Below are 23659 nucleotides of genomic sequence, written 5' to 3' on the forward strand. Positions count from 1 at the left end.
AATACTTTCCGAATGCACTGTATATTTTTCATTACAAAATGACAGCTAAGCATTGAATCTGTTTGTTGTTGATAGCTACTGTCCTCATGGTACCCATCTATTTCAGATGGTATTTGTCTGAAAACACAGTAGGTCTGCGAATACTTGAGTCATGTTAGGCATTGGAACCGAGAGTAATGACCCCTTGCCAATCCCTCCAGAGGAGCAGCAGGCCACAACTAGCACCGAAGCAAAGCAGCAGGCAGACAAGGATGGAGAAGATTTGCATCAGAGAGAAGAGGAGAATGGTAAAGAGCAGGTTGAAAGGCTTGACTGTCAGTGGACAGAATGCGTACGAAGACAGATGATCAGTCTAAAATACATGGGATTCTGACTCTCTCAAGTCTACCCAGACACCTCAATGACACTGTTACCTAAGCAATCCCCTCATGTTTTCTTATTTATTACAATTTTTATTTAACTATGCAAGTCATTTAAGAACAAATTCTAATTTATGACGATGGGCCAATTGTGCACCGCCCTATGGGACTCCCAATCACGTCTGGTTGTGATACAGCCTGGAATCGAACCAGGGTCTGTAGTGACGCCTCTAGCACTGAGATGCAGTGCCTTAGACCGATTTGACACTCGGGAGCCCCCCAAGTAAAAACTCATGCACTGGTAAAACTGAATCTAGCTTTCTATCATAAACATTTGTATTCAACTAGATATATACAGTGGGGCAAAAAAAGTATTTAGTCAGCCACCAATTGTGCAAGTTCTCCCACTTAAAAAGATGAGAGAGGCCTGTAATTTTCATCATAGGTACACTTCCACTATGACAGACAAAATGAGAATTTTTTTTCCAGAAAATCACATTGTAGGATTTTTAATGAATTTATTGGCAAATTATGGTGGAAAATAAGTATTTGGTCACCTACAAACAAGCAAGATTTCTGGCTCTCACAGACCTGTAACTTCTTCTTTAAGAGGCTCATCTGTCCTCCACTCGTTACCTGTATTAATGGCACCTGTTTGAACTTGTTATCAGTATAAAAGACACCTGTCCAGAACCCCAAAGCATGTTGCCTTCTTTCTTCTGCCTGGGCTCCTGTCGGCCATGCAAACTGTGAAGGCTCTTTTAACGCACATCTTCCGGCACTACGGGATCCCGGAGGACATTGTGTCAGATCGTGGCCCTCGGTTCACCTCACGCGTATGGAAAGCGTTCATGGAACGCCCGGGGGTCACGCTCAGTCTCACTTCCGGGTACTGTCCTCAAGTTAATGGGCAGGTGGAGAGGGTCAATCAGGAAGCAGGCAGGTTCCTGAGATATTACTGTCAGGACCGGCCGGGGGAGTGGGCGTATTTTCTACCAGGGCTGAGTATGTGCAGATTTCCCTCCGCCACTCCTCCACGAACCTCACTCCTTTCCTGTGCGTGTTGGGGTATCAGCCGGCCCTGGCACCTTGGCATCCGAGCCAGAATGAAGCTCCTGCGATGGACGAGGGGTTTCGGCACGCTGAGGAGACCTGGAACGCTGTGCACACTCGTCTCCAGCAGGCTGTGCATCGGCACAAGGAACAGGCCGACCACTACCGCAGTGAGGTGCCTGTCTTCTCTCCAGGAGACCGGGTCTGGCTCTCCACCCGGAACCTGTGCCTCCGCCTGCCCTGCTGGAAGCTGAGCCCGCGGTTTGTGGGGCCTATTAAAGTCCAGAGGAGGGTTAATGAGGTAACATACTGTTTGCAACTCCTTGCTGATTACCGCATTAACCAACTTTTCACCAGGCCAGTGGTGCCTGGTCCCTTCGCTGAGGCTGGACCCAGTGATGCCCCGCCTCCTCCTCTGGACATCGAGGGAGGTCCGGTGTACACGGTCCATGAAGTCCTGGATTCGAGGCGTCGGGCGGGGCGTCTTCAGTACCTCATTGACTGGGAGGGGTACAGCCCAGAGGAGCGGTGCTGGGTTCCTGCAGTGGACATCTTGGACGCTTCGCTGACCAGGGATTTTCACAGTCGGCACCATGACCGACCCGTACCGCGTATTAATTGAGTGTATGTAAACTTCTGACCCACTGGGAATGTGATGAAAGAAATAAAAGCTGAAATAAATCACTGTCTACTATTATCCTGACATTTCACATTTTTAAAATAAAATGGCGATCCTAACTGGCCTAAGACAGGGAATTTTTTAGGATTAAATGTCAGGAATTGTGAAGAACTGAGTTTAAATGTACTTGGCTAAGGTGTATGTAAACTTCCGATTTCAACTATATAATTACCTCAACTAACCTGTACCCCCTGTGGCGTACAGCAGGTCAGCCACCAGGGGGAGACTCGTCGAGGCCTGGTGACAGACGGAGTATACAGTTGAAGTCGGAAGTTTACATACACGTAGATTGGAGTAATTAAAACTAGTTTTTCAACCCCTCCACAAATTTCTTGTTAACAAACTATAGTTTTGAAAAGTCGGTTAGGACATCTACTTTGTGCATGACACAAGTCATTTTTTCCAACAGTTGTTTACAGACAGATTATTTCACTTATAATTCACTGTATCACGATTCCAGTGGGTCATAAGTTTACATACACTAAGTTGACTGTGCCTTTAAACAGCTTGGAAAATTCCAGAAAATTATGTCATGGCTTTGGAAGCTTCTGATAGGCTAATTGACATCATTTGAGTCAATTGGAGGTGTACCTGTGGATGTATTTCAAGGCCTACCTTCAAACTCAGTGCCTCTTTGCTTGACATGGTGGGAAAATCCAAAGAAATCAGCCAAGACCTCAGAAAATAAATTGCAGACCGACAAGTCTGGTTTGTCCTGGGGAGCAATTTCCATATGTTATTTTATTGTTGCTCTTTTATTTTTTACTTAGTTTATTTAGTAAATATTTTTCATAACTATTATTTTTCTTAAAACTGCATTGTTGGTTAAGGGCTTGTAAGTAAGCCAAGATGTTTTTTATCCGGTGAGAATCAGTGTGATGCCAGCTGGTGCCCCAGTGTATGTGAAACGTATCTGCTTTGTCCTAATCCCTCTCTTGTCTGTAGGAATTTTGTCCTGTCTACAGTCAGCTCGAGGGTGATACATGTGAAAGCACAGGGCAGTGTGATGGAGCCGCTGCTGCGAAAGCATTGCGAGGCAATGCATGCTGTGGCATGTCACCCCCAGCAACCAGTTGTTGCCTTGGGCAGCCACAGTGGCACCCTGAAGGCGTGGGACTATGAGCGCAAGGTGTCCATCTGCAGCAGGGTCTTTGAGAAGGAGAGGCAGATTCAGTGCATCGCCTATGACCCCCCCCCCCCCCCAAGGTGACCTAGCAGGCCAGAGGCTTTTGTCAGTTTAATTTCCTATAAGTAAAACTATATGCATATGAAGAAAGATCTCACATTGATATTCTCACATTTGATTTGTGGTATACAGAGAACTCCCCTTAAAAACAACATTCTCTGTTTGAGTTGGCTCAGCTTTGACCAGGCTATCCTGTGTGTCAGTGAACAGGATTATACTTGGCAGTTGGATTTGCAAGTGGTGATGTCCATGTATATGGATGCTTGCACATTGCAGAGTGAGGCAGAGGAGCTACTCAACTACAGCCACTCACATTACCTTCTCTCCAGACTCCCTCTACCTGGCCACAGCAGTGAGCAGACACTGTGGTTCTGGCATTGGGATTGGAAAGTAACAGGTTTGAGCCCTCTACCTTGAAGCATTATCATCAAACTGAAGCTAACAAATTGCACGTTTTCCTCGTGTTTTGTTGCTACTGTCAGGATGCTGGAAAAGCGGTGATGGTGTTTGGCTTGTACACTGGTAGGAGCGTGCAGTGCTGGAAGTACCTGGTGAGGCATCACTCCCACTATGAGCCCATCAGGGACTTCCTAATTGGGGTGTACCTGGACAGCACCCAACCCAGACTATTCTCCCTGGGCATGGACCAGACCCTCACACTTAGTAGGGCTCTGGTTTACTTACATGCAGTGGTTCTTTACTTGCTGAACCACTAGGCATGCTGAATCACGTTGGATAACTTTGCTTTGGTGTGTGGTGATTCATTAGGTGGAGAATGACCTGGAGAATAGCAATGAGAATGAGCTGATGATCCTGAGCGCATTGAGCAGAGCGTTGGGCCCACCTGTATGGCTTGGTGCACACCCCTCACCACAGAGGATTTCCTGCTCACCGCCTCTGGCCTCTACAAAGTGAAGCTTTTCAACAGCATCACCAAGATGTGCAGGTCAGCACCCTGTAAAAATATGATTAGTCCTCTTATTTCACGGCATCTCTGTGTCACTGGGATGTAGTATGAAGGCCACAAATGAAGGATCATGACCCTAGCTCTCATTAAATGGCATACATTACAAAAGACAAGGTAAGTGTTGATTCACGCCCAATTGTATCAAACTACCTCCTCAGTCAGACCAAATATGTATGAAAGTCTTTATTTTAGGGGCCAGGCTTGTGTGTATTTCTTGCCTAATAAAGAGATACTGGTTTCATTGTCACTTGTCATAATGTCTTCTTTTTCAAGGTGGATCTCGAGACTCTGCCCATTGATGGGAACCCCCAAGTTCTTTTGCCACCCAACAGGGGTATCTGCTATGGCCTGCTCCAATGACATTCTAAATGTCTTCACTGCTGGGGGTCTGACTGAAGTTCTCTCATGGGAGATTTGTTTAAAGTGAGTTTAGTGCATTAGAAACAGAACTCCTTTAAAGTAGGTCAAACTGATATCTTTACCATGTAACCATCAATAGTCAGAATTGTATAGAGTGGGTACATCAGTTATGGCTGTACAATACTTGTGCGTTTGTTCTGACACTTACATTTTTGCCTTTAGGAAATGGAGGACTTTTTCTATTACTGTCAGCTGTGTAAACAAGGCATTGACTCCATGGAGATCCGACAGGTGTCCACCCGAATCCCACTAGCAAAGGTCCCCTTTATCATGAGGGCTCTGGGCTTCCTCCCCATTGAGCAAGAGGTACAAAGTCCTTAATGAGGACAAATCCAATGACTAGGCTAATGTGGGAAACGATTGATTAATTTATTACTGATAATTTTCTGTTTTCGTTACTCATTTTGTTATACTATGTTTTAAGTTATAATGAGTTATAACAATGAGTTAGGTTCAGTATAGAAATAATGTTTGTTGATCATGACTCTCTCCAGCTGGAGGACATGCAGAACGAAGTAAAGTTCAGCAGGTATGCTGAGACTGTGAAATATGTGACCGACATAGACCTGAAGGAGTTTATTAAGGTGTACGTCAACCAACTGCCAGCATTTGGCATCTCCAGGAAGTAGTTGCTTCACACTTTCCAGGTCCTGGGTGATGAGAGAGCATGTAGTGAACAGGGACGAGCTGCTGGAACTCTTCCAGGACATTGATGTGCTAGGCTAGCTGCCTGTAAATCTGCATTTTCTTAGTCTCCACAAGCCTGTTTGCTGTGCCTGTATATTTTTATGCAGGGTAGTGTCAGTATCTAGAGAGGGGGAGATCTGAGCTGGAAGCCATTGAATGTTATGGTATGTATCACAATGTTGAGCTCAGAGTAGTGTCTAAAAATGTGAAAATGAGACGGAAACTACACAGCTTTGATAGTCCACCATTAAAAGTGTGTGTGTGTGGGACAGATTCAGAAGACATGCTGGATTGTGAGATCCTGGAGGAGATTTGCATGGAAACATTTTCTAATGATTTCCTGGGGATTGTTCCCTCCTCCCAAGAGGGAATGTTGTCCCCCCCTCAGGGTCAGAAGTTGTATAGAAATTACATGTTTTTTTCTTTTGGAAAAGTTTATATTTATCAATTTCCTTTAAAAACAGCTCATTTTCATTTACATCGTTTATACACATAAAAACGGCATAAAACAGCATTCGAGTATTACATTTAAATTTGTTAAAAATCTTCTATCTACAGAGATCGTGCTGCTAGGTGACCTAAACTGGGACATGCTTAACACCCCGGCCATCCTACATTCTAAGCTAGATACCATCAATCTCACACAAATGATCAATGAACCCACCAGGTACAACCCGAAACCCCACCCTCATAGATATCATCTTAACCAACTTGCCTTCCAAATACACCTCAGCTGTCTTCCACCAAGATCTCAGCGATCACTGCCTCATTGCCTGCATCCGTAATGGGTCTGCGGTCAAACGACTACCACTCATCACTGTCAAACACTCCCTAAAACACTTCAGCGAGCAGGCCTTTCTAATCAACCTGCCTCGGGTATCCTGGAAGGATATTGACCTCATCCCGTCAGTAGAGAATGCCTGGTTATTCTTTAAAAGTGCCCTCCCCACCATCTTAAATAAGCATGTCCCATTCAAAAAATGTAGAACCAGGAACAGATATTGCCCTTGACCAGCACAAAAACATCCTGTGGCGTTCTGCATTAGCATCGAATAGCTCCCGTGATATGCAACTTTTCAGTGAAGTTAGGAACCAATATACACAGGCAGTTAGGAAAGCTAAGGCTAGCTTTTTCAAGCAGAAATGTGCATCTTGTAGCACAAACTCAAAAAAGTTCTGGGACACTAAAGTCCATGAAGAATAAGAGCACCTCCTGCCCAGCTGCACTGAGGCTACCCCGATCAACAGCCCTCCACCACCCACAGCAACTCGCCCAAGCCTCCCCATTTTACCTTCACCCGAATCCAGATAGCTGATGTTCTGAAAGAGCTGCAAAATCTGGACCCCTACAAATCAGCCCGGCTAGACAATCTGGACCCTCTTTCTAAAATTATCTGCCGAAATTTTTGCAACCCCTATTACTAGCCTGTTCAACCTGTCTTTTGTATCGCTTGAGATTCCCAAAGATTGGAAAGCTGCCGCGGTCATCACCCTCTTCAAAGGGGGAGACACTCTAGACCCAAACTGCTACAGACCTATATCTAACCTACCCTGTCTTTCTAAGGTCTTCGAAAGCCAAGTTAATTAACAGATTACCGACCATTTCGAATCCCACCGTACCTTCTCCGCTATGCAATCTGGTTTCAGAGCTGGTCATGGGTGCACCTCAGCCACGCTCAAGGTCCTAAACGATATCATAACCGCCATCGATAAGAAACATTACTGTGCAGCCGTATTCACCGACCTGGCCAAGGCTTGCGACTCAGTCAATCACCACATTCTTATCAGCAGACTCAACAGCCTTGGTTTCTCAAATGAATGCCTCGCCTGGTTCACCAACTACTTCTCAGACAGAGTTCAGTGTGTCAAATCGGAGGGCCTGTTGTCCGGGCCTCTGGCAGTCTCTATAGGGGTGCCACAGGGTTCAATTCTCGGGCCGACTCTCTTCTCTGTATACATCAATGATGTTGCTCTTGCTGCTGGTGATTCTCTGATCCACCTCTACGCTGACGACACCATTCTGTATACCTCTGGTTCTTCTTTGGACACTATGTTAACTAACCTCCAGACAAGCTTCAATGCCATACAACTCTCCTTCCGTGACCTCCAACTGCTCTTAAATGCAAGTAAAACTAAATGCATGCTCTTCAACCGATCGCTGCCTGCACCTGCCCGCCCATCCAGCATCACTACTCTGGACGGTTCCGACTTAGAATATGTGGACAACTACAAATACCTAGGTGTCTGGTTAGACTGTAAACTCTCCTTCCAGACTCACATTAAGCATCTCCAATCTAAAACTAAATCTAGAATTGGCTTCCTATTTCGCAACAAAGCATCCTTCACTCATGCTGCCAAACATACCCACATAAAACTGACCATCCTACCGATCCTCGACTTCGACGATGTCATTTACAAAATAGCCTCCAACACTCTACTCAACAAATTGAATGCAGTCTATCACAGTGCCATCCGTTTTGTCACCAAAGCCCCATATACTACCCACCACTGTGACCTGTACGCTCTCGTTGGCTGGCCCTCGCTTCATACTTGTCGCCAAACACACTGGCTCCAGGTCATCTACAAGTCTCTGCTAGGTAAAGCCCTGCCTTATCTCAGCTCACTGGTCACGATAGCAACACCCACCCATAGCACGGACTCCAGCAAGTATATTTCACTGTTCATCCCCAAAGCCAACACTTCCTTTGGCCGCCTTTCTTTCCAGTTCTCTGCTGCCAATGACTGGAACAAACTGCAAAAATCCCTGAAGCTGGAGACTCATATCTTCCTCATTAACTTTAAGCACCAGCTGTCAGAGCAGCTCACAGATCACTGCATCTGTAAATAGCCCATCCAACTACCACATCCTCATACTGTATTTATTTACACTGCTCAAAAATATAAATGGAACACTTAAACAACACAATGTAACTCCAAGTCAATCACATTTCTGTGAAATCAAACTGTTCACTTAGGAAGCAACACTGATTGACAATGAATTTCACATGCTCTTGTGCAAATGGAATAGACAACAGGTGGAAATTATAGGCAATTAGCAAGACACCCCCAATATAGGAGTGGTTCTGCAGGTGATAACCACATACCACTTCTCAGTTCCTATGCTTCCTGGCTGATGTTTTGGTCACTTTTGAATGCTGGCGGTGCTTTCATTCTAGTGGTAGCATGAGACGTAGTCTACAACCCACACAAGTGAGTTGTGGCAAGAAGGTTTGCTGTGTCTGTCAGCGTAGTGTCCAAAGCATGGAGGCGCTACCAGGAGACAGGCCAGTACATCAGGAGACGTGGAGGAGGCCGTAGGAGGGCAACAACCCAGCAGTAGGACCGCTACCTCCGCCTTTGTGCAAGGAGGAGCACTGCCAGAGCCCTGCAAAATGACCTCCAGCAGGCCACAAATGTGCATGTGTCTGCTCAAACGGTCAGAAACAGACTCCATGAGGGTGGTATGAGGGCCCGTCGTCCACAGGTGGGGGTTGTGCTTACAGCCCAACACCGTGCAGGACGTTTTTCATTTGCCAGAGAACACCAAGATTGGCAAATTCGCCACTGGCGCCCTGTGCTCTTCACAGATGAAAGCAGGTTCACACTGAGCACATGTGACAGACGTGACAGTCTAGAGACGCCGTGGAGAACGTTCTGCTGCCTGCAACATCCTCCAACATGACCGGTTTGGCGGTGGGTCAGTCATGGTGTGGGGTGGCATTTCTTTAGGGGGCCGCACAGCCCTCCATGTGCTCGCCAGAGGTAGCCTGACTGCCATTAGGTACCGAGATGAGATCCTCAGAACCCTTGTGAGACCATATGCTGGTGCGGTTGGCCCTGGGTTCCTCCTAATGCAAGATAATGCTAGACTTCATGTGGCTGGAGTGTGTCAGCAGTTCCTGCAAGAGGAAGGCATTGATGCTATGGACTGGCCCGCCCGTTCCCCAGACCTGAATCCAATTGAGCACATCTGGGACATCATGTCTCGCTCCATCCACCAACGCCACGTTGCACCACAGACTGTCCAGGAGTTGGCGGATGCTTTAGTCCAGGTCTGGGAGGAGATCCCTCAGGAGACCATCCGCCACCTCATCAGGAGCATGCCCAGGCGTTGTAGGGAGGTAATACAGGCACGTGGAGGCCACACACTCCTGAGCCTCATTTTGACTTGTTTTAAGGACATTACATCAAAGTTGGATCAGCCTGTAGTGTGGTTTTCCACTTTAATTTTGAGTGTGACTCCAAATCCAGACCTCCATGGGTTGATAAATTTGATTTCCATTGATAATTTTTGTGATTTTGTTGTCAGCACATTTAACTATGTAAAGAAAGTATTTAATAAGAATATTTCATTCATTCAGATATAGGATGTGTTATTTTAGTGTTCCCTTTATTTTTTGAGCAGTGTATTTATCTTGCTCCTTTGCAGCCCAGTATTTCTACTTGCACATTCATCTGCACATCTACCATTCCAGTGTTTAATTGCTATATTGTAATTACTTTGCCACCATGGCCTATTTATTGCCTTACCTCCCTTATCCTACTTCATTTGCACCTACTGTATAGACTTTTTTTCTACTATATTATTGACTGTATGTTTGTTTATTCAATGTGTAACTCTGTGTCGATGTGTCAAACTGCTTTGCTTTATCTTGGTCAGGTCGCAGTTGCAAATGAGAACTTGTTCTCAACTAGACTACCTGGTTAAATAAAGGTTAAAAAAGTACATGTAAAAAACAAAGTCCTGTCTGTCGGGGCCCAGAGGAGATCCCTCCCCTAGGCGCATCGCTCTAGGTGCCGCAGCGCTGTCAGGTCGTGGCCGCCGGGACCTTGGGTGATGTGGGGGACCCTTCGCCTGGTGTCGAGGCTCCCTTTCTTCTATACCACCACAGGGCTTCCGTGGCTACCATGGCCACTGCCTTGGGGGTAGTCTCTACTCGTTTCGCTACCAGCAGTTTGTGGGAGGACCACAGTGCTTCCTTGAGACATAAGGGTGGGCCAGAGCTTGGTGAAGGCCCTTTGTGGAATAGGCCTTCAGCCCACCCCATACAGCACGAGCTGGTGCGTTAGGTCCTCCCCTGCTGGCAGACACAGGGAGATCAGGGGCCTTTTTCCTTCACAGGTCCCTGGCGGCTCCGCACTCCCAGAGCAAGTGCCTCACCTACTCACCTTAGCCACAGCCTGTTCAGGGGCACGCGGATGTCCTCGCAATGCCCCGGGAGTGCATAACGGCCCTGACTGGGAGGATCTTGTGGGTGACCATCCAGGACAGGTCCTGGTGCCAATTCAGCAGAGTAAGATGGGCCACGTTGCGCCAAACCGTTGTGGGCTCACCTATAGCAAGCTGTACACATTGGTTCCCGCTCCTGCACAAGAGAAAGAAGAGAGCCGTGTTTAGTTAAAACCGTGACTGCTTCTTTTTCCAGTTTAAAATGTCTTAACTTCTGGAGCTGGACATAGTGTGTGGGGAGCAGAAAATAGACTGGGGCTCGCAGGTTGACTGGGATCAGCCTCGGGGTTCTGAGGTAAGATCCCAGGCAGAACCGTGCGAGGGCCTGGGTCTTGTTGTTGACCGGGGAGGTGGCAAGAGTGAGATGTAAATCATGACGGAGAGGTGGCAAGAGTGCTGTAAAAGACTCATGGGAAATATCTAGTTCATGAAGCACACACATACAGGTTTCCTCATGGGTGCAGTTTGATGTGACCTTTTATTGGCTATGATTGGCTAATAAAGATCAATTGAATACAGCATATGTTATGACATGAGAAATTAAATGACACATTTTATTGCAAATGTTTTTAATTGTTTTGTTCCAAGTAATTATACTTTTTAAAATTAATGTATAGTCTATGCATTAACTTTTGTTTTCTGGGAGACTTAAATACTGTAAAACTTTTGTCTGAAGTAGTGGAACTTCTGTTCAGGCTGTCTGTCTACAAAACACAAAAAAAATTGGGCGTGCACGCGCTTTGCTTGTTCTGAACGCTGTCCTTGGCGCAGGCGCGTTACTTCCTCCTACAGCTCGTTTCAGTGTGTTTGCATTGTGTCTAAACTGCCGGCGAGTTTAAGAAAATATTTTACCTATAGCAGCTATGTCGGGCAGGTCGGTCCGCGCGGAGACACGGAGTAGGGCGAAAGATGACATCAAGCGGGTTATGGCTGCTGTTGATAAAGTACGAAATTGGTAAGAGGGAACGCGTTATCTAAGACCCGAGAGCAGCATTGCTAGTGGGGGAGGAGAGACCGGGAGAAGAACAAATTTATGAAACGAAAGATATATTGAATGAAATTCGGTCGGATGATATCCCGGCTCATGTGCGCTGCGCTCCCGTGCCCTGGTCAGAGGAGGAGGTCGCTTAAACACGTATCATGTGGGAATATTACATCTATTCAGAAAATATTGTGGGTTGAACCTAGAAGCCATTTCGTTGCAGTCACATGAAGCCTTTGCCGTTCTAGCATAGTACATGTACTGCCGGCTTGAGAAGCTTTGTCGGCTACTGGTTTTTCACCGCTCGAATGTTATCAATAATAACATCACAGCCGCCGTTCGACGACAGCGGTCAATAGTTAGAATAGTTTCTATGTTCGCGGGGTTTTAAATTTAGCGCTTGGAGAGGTTTTTGTGTCCTACAAATATAGGGAGCGCGTGGGGTGCTGGTGGGAAGAGGAACTGTGCGAAGACCGAATTGCTTAACAATTTTATTTTGGATGGTCCTATAGTTTAATAAAATTGCAATTTATAGATTTGCATTAATGTGGATGTGTTAGTAGCCTAAATGTAATCACCACTAAATTTAATTTAAATAATTTAGTTTAGGCTATTCGCCTGTAGGCTCACTCGTTGGTATATATCTCAAATGGCTACGAGTACGTACATTCCTAACTTTCAAATGAACTTTCCACAGAAATATTGAAGGGCATTTTCTACGGGGAATTGACATTTAAAGTGATAGCAAACAAAAATATTATTGTGGTGTTTTGTTGACATTTTGAAATTAATACACAAATGCAAACAAGTGTTCCTCATTCCTTGTGTATCTAATGCAGGGAGAAGAAATGGGTAACAGTCGGTGACACATCCTTGCGAATCTACAAGTGGGTGCCAGTAACCGAACCCAAGTCAAATGATGTAAGTCCGCAGGGTGTTTGGGGGCACCAATTTATTTTTATTTTTATGGTGAGTGTAGAATGAAACTAGAAACAGTTAAATTACAGAAGTAAGGTGGTTGATCACCATTATGCTTCCTTTTTTCATCTCCTTTCAAATTCCTTCTGATATGACCTATACAAAGTGATTATATTGAGATAAAATACAATGTAATATGTTATACATAATAAATAGCACAACTACAGCATTGTATGTGCAATCTTGCAGAAGAGCAAAAATAAGAAGAAAGGCAAGGATGACAAGTATGGGTCGGAGGTCACAACACCAGAAAACAGCTCCTCTCCTGGAATGATGGACATGCATGGTAAGAGCCAATTCACACCTTGTGCCAACAAAGAGCAAAATACTTCAAACTGATGTTCAATAATAGTTGTAAACATCTTAATTTTACTTTCCGTATCTCTTAGATGATAACAGTAACCAGAGCTCCATTGCTGACTGCTCCCCGATGAAGCAGGAAAACAGCAACAGTGCCAGCCCTGCCCCAGAGGCCACGGCAACTTCCCAGAGTGACAGCAACGAGGCTAAGAGCGACCAGAGCCAGTCCCCTGGCAAAGAGCAGCTGAAGAGCACAGACAGCAAGAGTGGTCAGTCAATATGCTACCTAGCACAGAAAGGGAGAGCATTGCCTTAGTTTCAACTAAACTATATGAAACTATACCATGCATACAGCATATTGTCCTCATTAAAGCTGTGCTCTTGTCTTACCTTGAGGTATTTTCTAAGACTAGTGTCAACTTGTCAAACAATAAGACTTAACTTGAGGCAGAATGCTTTTATACAGCCCACATAATCCCGGAATAGTAAAAAAAAAAGGCAATTGCACAGCTGTCAAGGTCAAAAGTGTACATATTATGGCTTATAGAGATGGCATTCATAAGGAACATTTGGTGAACAAAATAATATGCCATTTATCACTCTCCTCCCCCCCCCCCCCCAAAGTGACTTAGTCATGCGTGAAAACAAATGTTATTTCATCTTCACCAATGTCAATGGCAGCATTGGGAACAGTTCTATGAATTAACCCATCAGCATACAGAGAATGGCTTGAAACAATTTATCAAGTTTTTGTTAAAGATTTTCAGGCTAGCGATACATATTGACAAACCATAATCAACGATGGGGGTATGGAAGATATGAAATGCTAAACATGCCTCATAACAGTATTGTAAAAATGGGCATCTACCGAGAGAGATTTATTCACGTCTGAGCATGTACTCTGGGCAACGAGTTTCTCATATATTTTGATAAAAGTTTAGCTGTTATGTACTAGACAGGCAAACAGATTGTTTCCTCTTGTGGGGTTGAACAGAGGATTTCACTAAGGCCTACTGTAGTTTTTGGTGTAATGAGCTGGTAAATCGGTTTGCCATGCCAATGCCGTTTCAGGACGGAGTGCAAAACTCCTCAAACTACAGTGTGCTAACTTGTCATTGATGTAGTTTTCACCAAGTAGCAAGCTAAACACCCGTGAGTAGTATTTTGCATAATTCAATACCAACCCCTTGTTCTTTTATTTATTTATTTAACTAGGCAAATCAGTTAAAGAACAAATTCTTACCGTGGCGGCCTACCAAAAGGCAAAAGACCTCCTGTGGGGACTGGGGCTGGGATTAAAATAAATAACATATAAAGGAGAAAACACACATCACGACAAGAGAGACAACATGGCAAGGCAGCAACACAACATGGTACAAACAATATTGGCCATAGACAACACCACAAAGGGCAAGAAGGTAGAGACAACAATATATCACGTGACGCAGCCAGTTCTGTACATACACACAACTTTGCTTTTTTGCCACAAGATGGTTCTGTCATGTAGAGTTTTAAGTCAGTTACAATAAGGTATTTGTGTTATCACTCAGATTTGGTGATATTATTTTGGAAAAAACACAGGTAAATAAATCTTGCTAGGTCATGCTGCAATCAGACCTCGTCTACCAAGATCTGTGATAATACACCCCGGGCAAGGTCACTCATGCCACGTCTGAAGTTGAAAGTATTGTGGATAGTAAAGAGAAGAATAACATGCAACCCTCAACGGCCAAGTTGCATGAGTGTTGCAAAATACATTTACACATGTTATTCAATAATTTAACCCACACCGCTCGTGCGAACGTGTCTGCAAAGCCAAACGCTAAAATATAATTTTGTTCTATTTATGACGTTCCACACGCTGCAAGTCCCCTCATTGGATATCAGGAAGATTCAAATCCACGTGGATGCTTGAAAGACAAGAGGAGAGATAAATTAAAGAAAACTAACTAGGTTTCACTTTTTCTGTGGATTAATAGTCAGAGTAGAGAAACATGACTATGGGTAGAAATTCTACAAAGAGTCAGCTGAAAAGAGAACCATAATTATGTCAGGTAAAATAACAACCCAATGTTTATCTCCCCGGACAAACTGAGCTCAGAGACAGGATTGTGTCAAGGCACAGATCTGAGGAAGGTTACCAAAAAATGTATGCAGCATTGAAGGTCTCCAAGAACACAGTGGCCTTCATCATTCTTAAATGGATAAGTTTGGAACCACCTAGGCTCTTCCTAGAACTGGCTGCCTGGCCAAACTGAGCAATCAGGGGAGAAGGGCCTTGATCAGGGAGGTGACCAAGAACCCAATGGTCACTCTGACAGAGCTCCAGAGTGTCTCTGTGGAGATGGGAGAAACTTCCAGAAGGACAACCATCTCTGCAGCACTCCACCAATCAGGTCTTTATGGTAGTGTGGCCAGACGGAAGCCACACCTCATAAGTCACATGACAGCCCGCTTGGAGTTTGCCAAAAGGCACCTAAAGGACTCTGACCATGAGAAAGTCTCTCTGGTCTGATGAAACCAAGATTGAACTCTTTGGCCTGAATGCCAAGCATCACATCTGGAGGAAACCTGGCACCATCCCTAAGGTGAAGAATGGTGGTGGCAGCATCATGCTGTGGGGATGTTTTTCAGGGGCCGTGACTGGGAGACTAGTCAGGATCGAGGAAAAGATGAACGGAGCAGAGCGATCCTTGATGAAAACCAGCCCAGGACCTCAGATTGGAGCGAAGGTTCACCTAACAGGACAACAACCCTAAGCACACAGCCAAGACAATGCAGGAGTGGCTTCGGGACAAGTCTCTGAATGAATGTCCTTGAGTGGCCCAGCCAGAGCCTGGATTTGAACCCGATCAAACATCTCTGGAGAGACCTGCTGTGTAGCAACGCTCCCATTCTAACCTGACAGAGATTGAGAGGATCTGCAGAGAAGAATGGGAGAAACTCCCCAAATACAGGTGTGCCACGGTTATAGCGTCTCAATGCTGTAATCACTGCCAAGGGTGCTTCAACAAAGTACTGAGTAAATGGTCTGAATACTTATATAAATGTGATACTTTTTAAAATAATTTGTAATTTGTAAAAATGTCTAAAAACCCAATTTTTTCTTTGTTATTATGGAGTATTGTGTGTAGATTGAGGGGGGGAAACGATTTAATCCATTTTAGAATAAGGCTGTAACGTAGAAAAAGTCAAGGGGCCTGATTACTTTCCAATGGCATTGTAGTTGGTTCACAGTTGGTTTTGATATTTTAACCTCCGTGTCATGATTGCGTCTGGTGTGGATGGACAAAACAGTAATGACGGATGCACGCGTGTAGTCTGCATGTAACAGAAAATGTACTTGCCTATTTTAATAATTCACTTTTAATCAGAACTGTTACAGAAGTAGTGCCTTGTCCTTCTTTTCCTTAACGAATTCCTTAAATCATCATGTCTGCCATGGTTATGCCTGAAACATACTTTCTGTTATTGCAGGAAATGTTCACTCCTCAGAGTATTCCAACACAAGCACACCCAAGAGGGACGGAAGGTCCACAGGGGGGAATGAACCATCTTCAGACACTCCTCAAGATTCTCAGGTCCTCCCTTCCACAACCATCCAAGACTTGAATGTCTTTGTATACAGTACCAGTCAAAAGTTTGGATACACCTACTCATTCAAGGGTTTTTCTACATTGTAAAATAATAGTACATTTATATGTTATTTTACCAGGTAAGTTGACTGAGAACACATTCTCATTTACAGCAACGACCTGGGGAATGGTAACAGAGGAGAGGGATGAGCCAATTGTAAACTGAGGATTATTAGGTGACCATGATGGTTTGAGGGCCAGGACACCGGGTTTAACACCCCTACTCATACTATAAGTGCCATGGGATCTTTAATGACCTCAGAGAGTCAGGACACCCGTTTAAAGTCCCATCCAAAAGACTGCACCCTACACAGGGCAGTGTCACCAGTCACTGCCCTGGGGTATTGGGATATTTTTTTAGACCACAGGAAAGAGTGCCTCCTACTGGCCCTCCAACACCACTTCCAGCAGCATCTGGTCTCCCATCCAGGGACTGACCAGGACCAACCCTGCTTAGCTTCAGACGCAAGCCAGCGGTGGTATGCTGCTGGCTAAAGACATCAAACCCATGAAATAACACACATGGAATAATGTAGTAACTATAAAAGTGTTAAACAAATCAAAATATATTTTATATTTGAGATTCTTCAAAGTAGCCACCCTTTGCCTTGATGAAAGCTTTGCACACTCTTGGCATTCTCTCAACCAGCTTCATGAGGACTGCTTTTCAGTCTTGAAGGAGTTCCCACATATGCTGAGCACTTGTTGGCTGCTTTTCCTTCACTCTGCTGTCCAATTTATTCCAAACCATCTCAATTGGATTGAGGTTGGGTGATTGTGGAGGCCAGGTCATCTGATGCAGCACTTCATCACTCTCCTTCTTGGTCAAATTACACAGCCTGGAGTTGTTGGGTCATTGTCCTGTTGAAAAACAAATAGTCCCACTACGGGCAAACCAGATGGGATGGCGTATCGCCGCAGAATGCTGTGGGATCCATGCTTGTTAAGTGTGCCTTTAAAAAAATATATTATTATTTTTTATTTCACCTTTATTTAACCAGGTAAGCTAATGAGAACAAGTTCTCATTTACAACTGCAACCTGGCCAAGATAAAGCAAAGCAGAGCAACACAACAACAGAGTTACACATGGAATAAACAAGCGTACAGTCAATAACACAATAGGGGGGAAAGTCTATATACAGTGTGTGCAAATGGCATGAGGGGGTAAGGCAATAAATAGGCCATAGTAGCGAAGTAATTACAGTTTAGCAAATTAACACTGGCGTGATAAATAGCAGATGATGATATGCAAGTAGAATTACTGGTATGCAAAAGAGCAGGAAAGTAAATAAAAACAATATGGAGATGAGGTAGGTAGATTGGGTGGGCTATTTACAGATGAGCTATGTACAGCTGCAGCGATCGGTTAGTTGTTCAGATAGCTGATGTTTGAAGTTAGTGAGGGAAATATAAGTCTTCAGTTTCAGCGACTTTTGCAATTCATTCCAGTCATGGAACTGGAAGGAAAGGCGGCCAAAGGAGGTGTTGGCTTTCGGGATGACCAGTACCTGCTGGAGTACGTGCTACGGGTGGGTGTTGTTATCATGACCAGTGAGCTGAGATAAGGCAGAGCTTTACCTAGCATAGACTTATAGATGACCTGGAGCCAGTGGGTCTGGCGACGAATATGTAGCGAGGGCCAGCCGACTAGAGCATACAGGTCGCAGTGGTGGGTGGTATAAGGGGCTTTGGTGACAAAACGGATGGCACTGTGATAGACTGCATCCAGTTTGCTGAGTAGAGTATTGGAAGCTATTTTGTAAATGAAGTGTGCCTTGAATTCTAAATAAATCACAGACAGTGTCACCAGCAAAGCACCATTACACCACCACCTCCATGCTTCACTGTGGGAACCACACATGCGGAGATCATCAGTTCACCTACTCTGCGTCTCACAAAGACATGGCAGTTGGAACCAAAGATAAAAAATTTGGACTCATCAAACTAAAGGACAGATTTCCACCGGTCTAATGTCCATTGCTTGTGTTTCTTGGCCCAAGCAAGTCTCTTCTTCTTATTGGTGACCTTTGGTAGTGGTCTCTTTGCCACATTTTGACCATGAAGGCCTGATTCACACAGTCTCCTCTGAACAGTTGATGTTGAGATGTCTGTTACTGAACTCTGAAGAATTTATTTGGGCTGCAATTTCAGAGGCTGGTAACTAATGAAGTTCTCTTCTGCAGCAGATATACCTCCTTTCCTGTGGCCGTCCTCATGAGAGCCAGTTTCATCATTGCGCTTGATGGTTTTTGCGACTGCACTTGAACAAACTTTCAAAGTTCTTTACATTTTCCAGATTGACTGACCTTCATGTCTTAAAGTAATGATAGACTGTTGTTTCTCTTTGCTTATTTGAGCTGTTGCCACAATACAGACTTAGCCTTATTTGGCAAAAGACCATCTTCTGTGTACCACTCCTACCTTGTCACAACACAACTGATTGGCTCAAACGCATTAAGGAAAGAAATTCCACAAAGGCACCTATTAATTGAAATATTTTGATTTGTTTAGCACATTTTTTTGTGGACTAAATCATTCCATATGTGTTATTTCATAGTTTTTATGTCTTCACTATTATTCTATAATGTAGAAAATAGTACAAATAACTTTTGACTGGTACTGTATGCTTGTCAATTATACATTTTATTGATGCAGTATAATGAAACTCGTTTGACAGCAAGTATTTTAATATGAAAAGCTTACTTTTTCTGAAATGATTTGTTTTATTTTTTGCAGGAATCTGAAGATGGCACTCCTCCCAATAAGAAGGGCAAGTTGGAAACTCCCTCAGCTGATTTTGAGGAAATCTAACTTATCTTCTCCCATCAGCAATTCCTCAACCTGTCGCTATTTCCTAATCACTTCAGGTGTCCTAACCTCTCCCGTGTCTTCATCTCTTTCTTCTTCTGCAATGGTCCCAGAGGAGTCCAGCACCCCCACCCCCCTCTCATTTTGCCACTAACACCTGCTATTGTTTTGGTTCTTCGCCAAAGTGTATGTACATACAGTATTTTGATTTAGTCACTTTTGTTGTTTTGCTCAGGAGGGTCAACACACTGTTTGAATCCTTTTATGATCTGTTGGTTCTGCTGTTTTTGGAACCTTTTTATTACTTTGACAGTTAGACATTAGTTAATTTAACTATAAGACAACACCTACATTTTTTATTAATTAGTGGCACTTGGTTGCATATTGGTTTCCCTTTCTCCTTGTGTGAAAGCTGTAGCTTGTAGCATAGGCCTACTTCCAGGTTTGTGTGCCTTGAATTGCCAGAATAATGTGTGTAGATTTGTTTCTATAGTGTGTGTGTATACTTCACTCTGGTATATCAAGTGCCCATTGCCCAGTTTTTGTTAACCTTTTCAAAGCATTTTTCAGTGCAAATGTAGGCTGCTTGGTTATAGCTCTTTGAATACCTCACTGAAGTCCAGCAGTGCTGGCAACACTATGTATAGATTAAACAATAAGTATAACCTCTACTTGCGAAGTGTAAGTGGCCTAAATAGTTGTTTCCTCGTCAGCCTTTGCCCAACTAAAAATGCCTTATTCAATTAGTCCTACAAAGTCAAATGTTGAATGTCTTCTTTTGGGACCCTTATTTGTATTATTATTTTATTAGTGTTGGAATACATTTGAGTGGGGTTTAACTAGCATAATTTATTCCACAAATATTAATTGTTTTCGTCATGTAAAAGGTTTTAAAATAAAACAATTCTACAAAAAAAAAAAACTTGTTATGCAGCTGCCACCGATATAAAGCTACAATGCACATAGCTCTAGTTTAGAAACCTGTAATATGGATATCTTCCAGAATTGAGTCAGAGAGGAAGAGGCTAATGTAAGGCTTATTTGATCAAATAAAAGTTTTTTGTAATGGTTAGTTTATGAATGCACTGATAAGTAGATGCACATGGCATTTTGGAAACTTTAGGGGAAAAAAAGACTAATGGAGTTGTGCCTGTCATAGAGATGGAGGACATTGCCATTGAGGGCTTGCAAACTGTCACGGATTACAAAGGGAAACCCAGCCTTGAGCTGCTTAGTAACTTGAGTTTACCAGATGAGCTAAATGCCTTCTATGCTTGCTTCGAGGCAAGCAACACTGAACCATGCATGCTGGCGCCAACAGACATGGCAGCTCTGCTTCAAGCTCCTAAGCAACTTTGCAGTATTTTGTTTTTACAAGCATTTTGCTACACCGGCAATAACATGTTAAATATGTGTATGTGACCAGTGACTCTGTTCCGGGTGACTGATCTCGCTCTCTTTAGCCGATGTAAGACCTTCAAACAGGTTAACATTAACAAGGCCAGATGGATTACCAGGATGTGTACTTAACACCATACTGCCCTCCAAGCTCATCACAAAGCTTGACCCTGGGACTGAACACCTCCCTCTGCAACTGGATCCTGGACCTCCTGATGGGCCGCCCCCAGGTGGTGAGGGTAGGCAACAACACATCAACCACAATGGCCCTCAACACGGGGGCCCCTCAGGGGTGCGTGCTTAGGCCCCTCCTGTGCTCCCTGTTTACCCATGATTGCGTAGCCGCACCTATCTTCAACACCATTTAGTTTGCTGACGACAAGACGGTGGTAAGCCTGATCGCCGACGATGGTGAGACAGCCTATAAGGACGAGGTCCGTGACCTGCCAGTGTGGTGCCTAGGACAACAACCTTCCCCTCAACGTCCACAAGACAAAGGTGCTTATCGTTGACTACAGGAAACGGAGGGCAACGCACGCCCCCATTCACATCGATGAGGCAATAGTGGAGTGGGTTGAGATCAAGTTCCTCTGTGTCCACATCACTAAGGAATTTAACATGGTCCACACACACCAACACAGTCGCGAAGAAGGCATGACGATGCTTCTTTCCCTTCAGGAGGCTGAAAAGATTTATCATGGGCCCTCAGATCCTCAAAGTTCTACAGCTGCACCATTGAGGGCATCTTGTATCTACCTCAATTACCCTTTACACCTGCACATCGACTCGGTACTGGTACCCTGTGTATATAGCCAAGTTGTATTTATTCATTGTGTATTTATTCCTTGTCTACCCTGTTTGCGAAGCATGTGACAAATGCATGTTGATTTAAGTAGTCAACTGGGTGGGAATTCCTGAGTTGGGAGCAATCAGCCAATGAAGAAGAATGCGCTACTTTAAAATGGAGACAGCATAGGCAGCACCATTGAGGTTGTCTCAGACGCTGTAATGGCACAGATACAAAGATCTTAGCTCTATAGCCTGTTCACACACTTATTTGCCCTGTCATTGGCTAGAATGGTCCCACCTGATCTTGCCTCCCACCTGCCTTCCATCTTTGAGGATATCAGTGACGATGAAGCATGAAGAAATGTGGGATGCATGCCAGCAAAGTCACCACACAACACTAAACATTACATTCATTTCACTATAACAGTGACAAACAGTGCCCACGAGTTGTCCCAACACCTTACCACTGCCACACCTGGCTATAATCGGAGCCTTGTCTGGCAGCAAAACAGTTCATTCAGCATCATTTACTGACTTTAAAAAAACATGGCTGATATGGCTGACTTGCTTAAACAAATGTGGTTTCTACTGACAATTGAGATGTACAAACTGTGGCATAATGGGACGAAAAGCAGATGAGGCAATCTGTAATTTCGATTAAGACATTAATGAGCGAGCTAGGGCGGATATAGTCAATATAACTATTTGTTCAGCACTTTTCAAATGTAAAGCGACAGAATTCAGAACATGGGCGGTTCTTAGTGTTATCCCTGTACACCAAGTCAGAACCATAAGATAAATAAAGGGGTCTTACAAGCAGACAATGAAATCTCTTACAATTTTCAATAATTACATTTCTCAAAAACAGGTTATAGGCTACATGTGCACCACCATGTCAAAACAGTATTTGAAATTAAGAGGTGGAAATAGGCCAAATTATTAGGGTGAAGCACATAGGCTACTAACAGCTTACTACACAACATACACTTAGTATAACTTTTATTTATTTTTACTTTTACCCCTTTTTCTCCCCAATTGGAAGTTAGTCTTGTCTCATCGCTGCAACTACTGTACGGACTCGGGAGAGGCCAAGGTCGAGAGCCATGTGTCCTCCGAAACACGATCCAACCAAGTCGCACTGCTTCTTGACACAATGCCCACTTAACCCGGAAACCAGCCGCACCAATGTGTCGGAGGAAACACTGTGCACCTGGCGACAGTGTCAGCGTGCTTACACCTGGCCCGCCACAAGTAAGGCTACAGTGCAATGGGACAAGGACATCCCTGCAGGCCAAACCCTTTCCTAATCCTGACGATTCTGGGCCGATTATGCGCCGCCCCATGGGTCTCTGGGTCGCAGACAGCTGCGACAGAGCCTGGACTCAAACCAGGATCTCTAAAAAGAGGCAGAGTTCCGGATTTACAATTCGGAGTTGGATGAAAGTTCAAAACGTATTTTCCCAGTCTCGGTTAATTTTTCCAGAGTTCCCAGTTGTCTTAAACTCACTAAAGTCAGATTTTGCATTTCCAAATTAAGTTGTTTTGTGCGTGGCACAAATCATGCTTCATTGACAGCATGGCCAATGTTGAATGTTATTTTAAACTAGGAAAAGAGGCCCTTAATCATAGACTTGTGACCACACAGCCACTTCACTGAATAGGAGGCTAATGATTGCTTTGCAATGCTTGCAGTTAGCCACTGATTCCTTCCAAACCACTCTGTTGAATGCGATTTCCAACTTGTGTAATGTTTGTCCAATGGCCGATGAGCACCAATACGTTTTATCTATAATTTCTCTTCATATGACAAGGATTAAAAAGGATTTGCCAGTAGATTTGATTCATGGTGATGACTGCTAGCTAAGATGTTGAAAGTCCAATCAAAGCTACTGTAGATATAACACCATTTTATGTAATTCTGTGGCCAAGGACCTTGAGCGTTCTTGGATGGGCACATCTAATAACTCTATGGCAGCACCCAAGGGGGCTTGAATTTTCGAGCTCTGCCCTTAGACTTGGTGGCGACGTAGTGTCCCCATGAGTGACAGAACACTGGGTCAATCACAGCACAATGCTCTTCTGCTGGCTTGTCCCACCACCACAGAAGCACTGAGCAAGGCTGAAATACCTGCATTTTGGAGCTGCCTTGCTCCAAAAAACTAAAAAGACACCATGTTTGTATGCAGT

The 23659-nt window shown here is 44.2% G+C and overlaps 1 protein-coding gene across 3 annotated transcripts; it reads left to right on the forward strand.

Annotated features, from left to right (window-relative positions):
* The first annotated feature begins 11250 nt into the window (after positions 1-11250).
* On the forward strand, positions 11251-20209 carry LOC110525691 (B-cell CLL/lymphoma 7 protein family member A). 3 transcript variants are annotated; one of them, XM_021606039.2, is made up of 6 exons: positions 11251-11536; positions 12403-12484; positions 12731-12827; positions 12931-13110; positions 16319-16422; positions 19214-20209. In XM_021606039.2, exons 1-6 carry the CDS (start codon positions 11445-11447, stop codon positions 19286-19288), a joined length of 630 nt encoding a protein of 209 aa, XP_021461714.1. In that variant the 5' UTR covers positions 11251-11444; the 3' UTR covers positions 19289-20209. The 3 variants fall into 3 exon arrangements, with proteins under 3 accessions (XP_021461714.1, XP_036835697.1, XP_036835696.1); XM_036979802.1 differs by lacking the exon at positions 11251-11536 and adding an exon at positions 11597-11723; XM_036979801.1 differs by lacking the exon at positions 11251-11536 and adding an exon at positions 11609-11754.
* Positions 20210-23659: the final 3450 nt, after the last annotated feature.

Source organism: Oncorhynchus mykiss, chromosome 6 (genome assembly GCF_013265735.2).
Source record: "Oncorhynchus mykiss isolate Arlee chromosome 6, USDA_OmykA_1.1, whole genome shotgun sequence".
Lineage (NCBI taxonomy): Eukaryota > Metazoa > Chordata > Actinopteri > Salmoniformes > Salmonidae > Oncorhynchus > Oncorhynchus mykiss.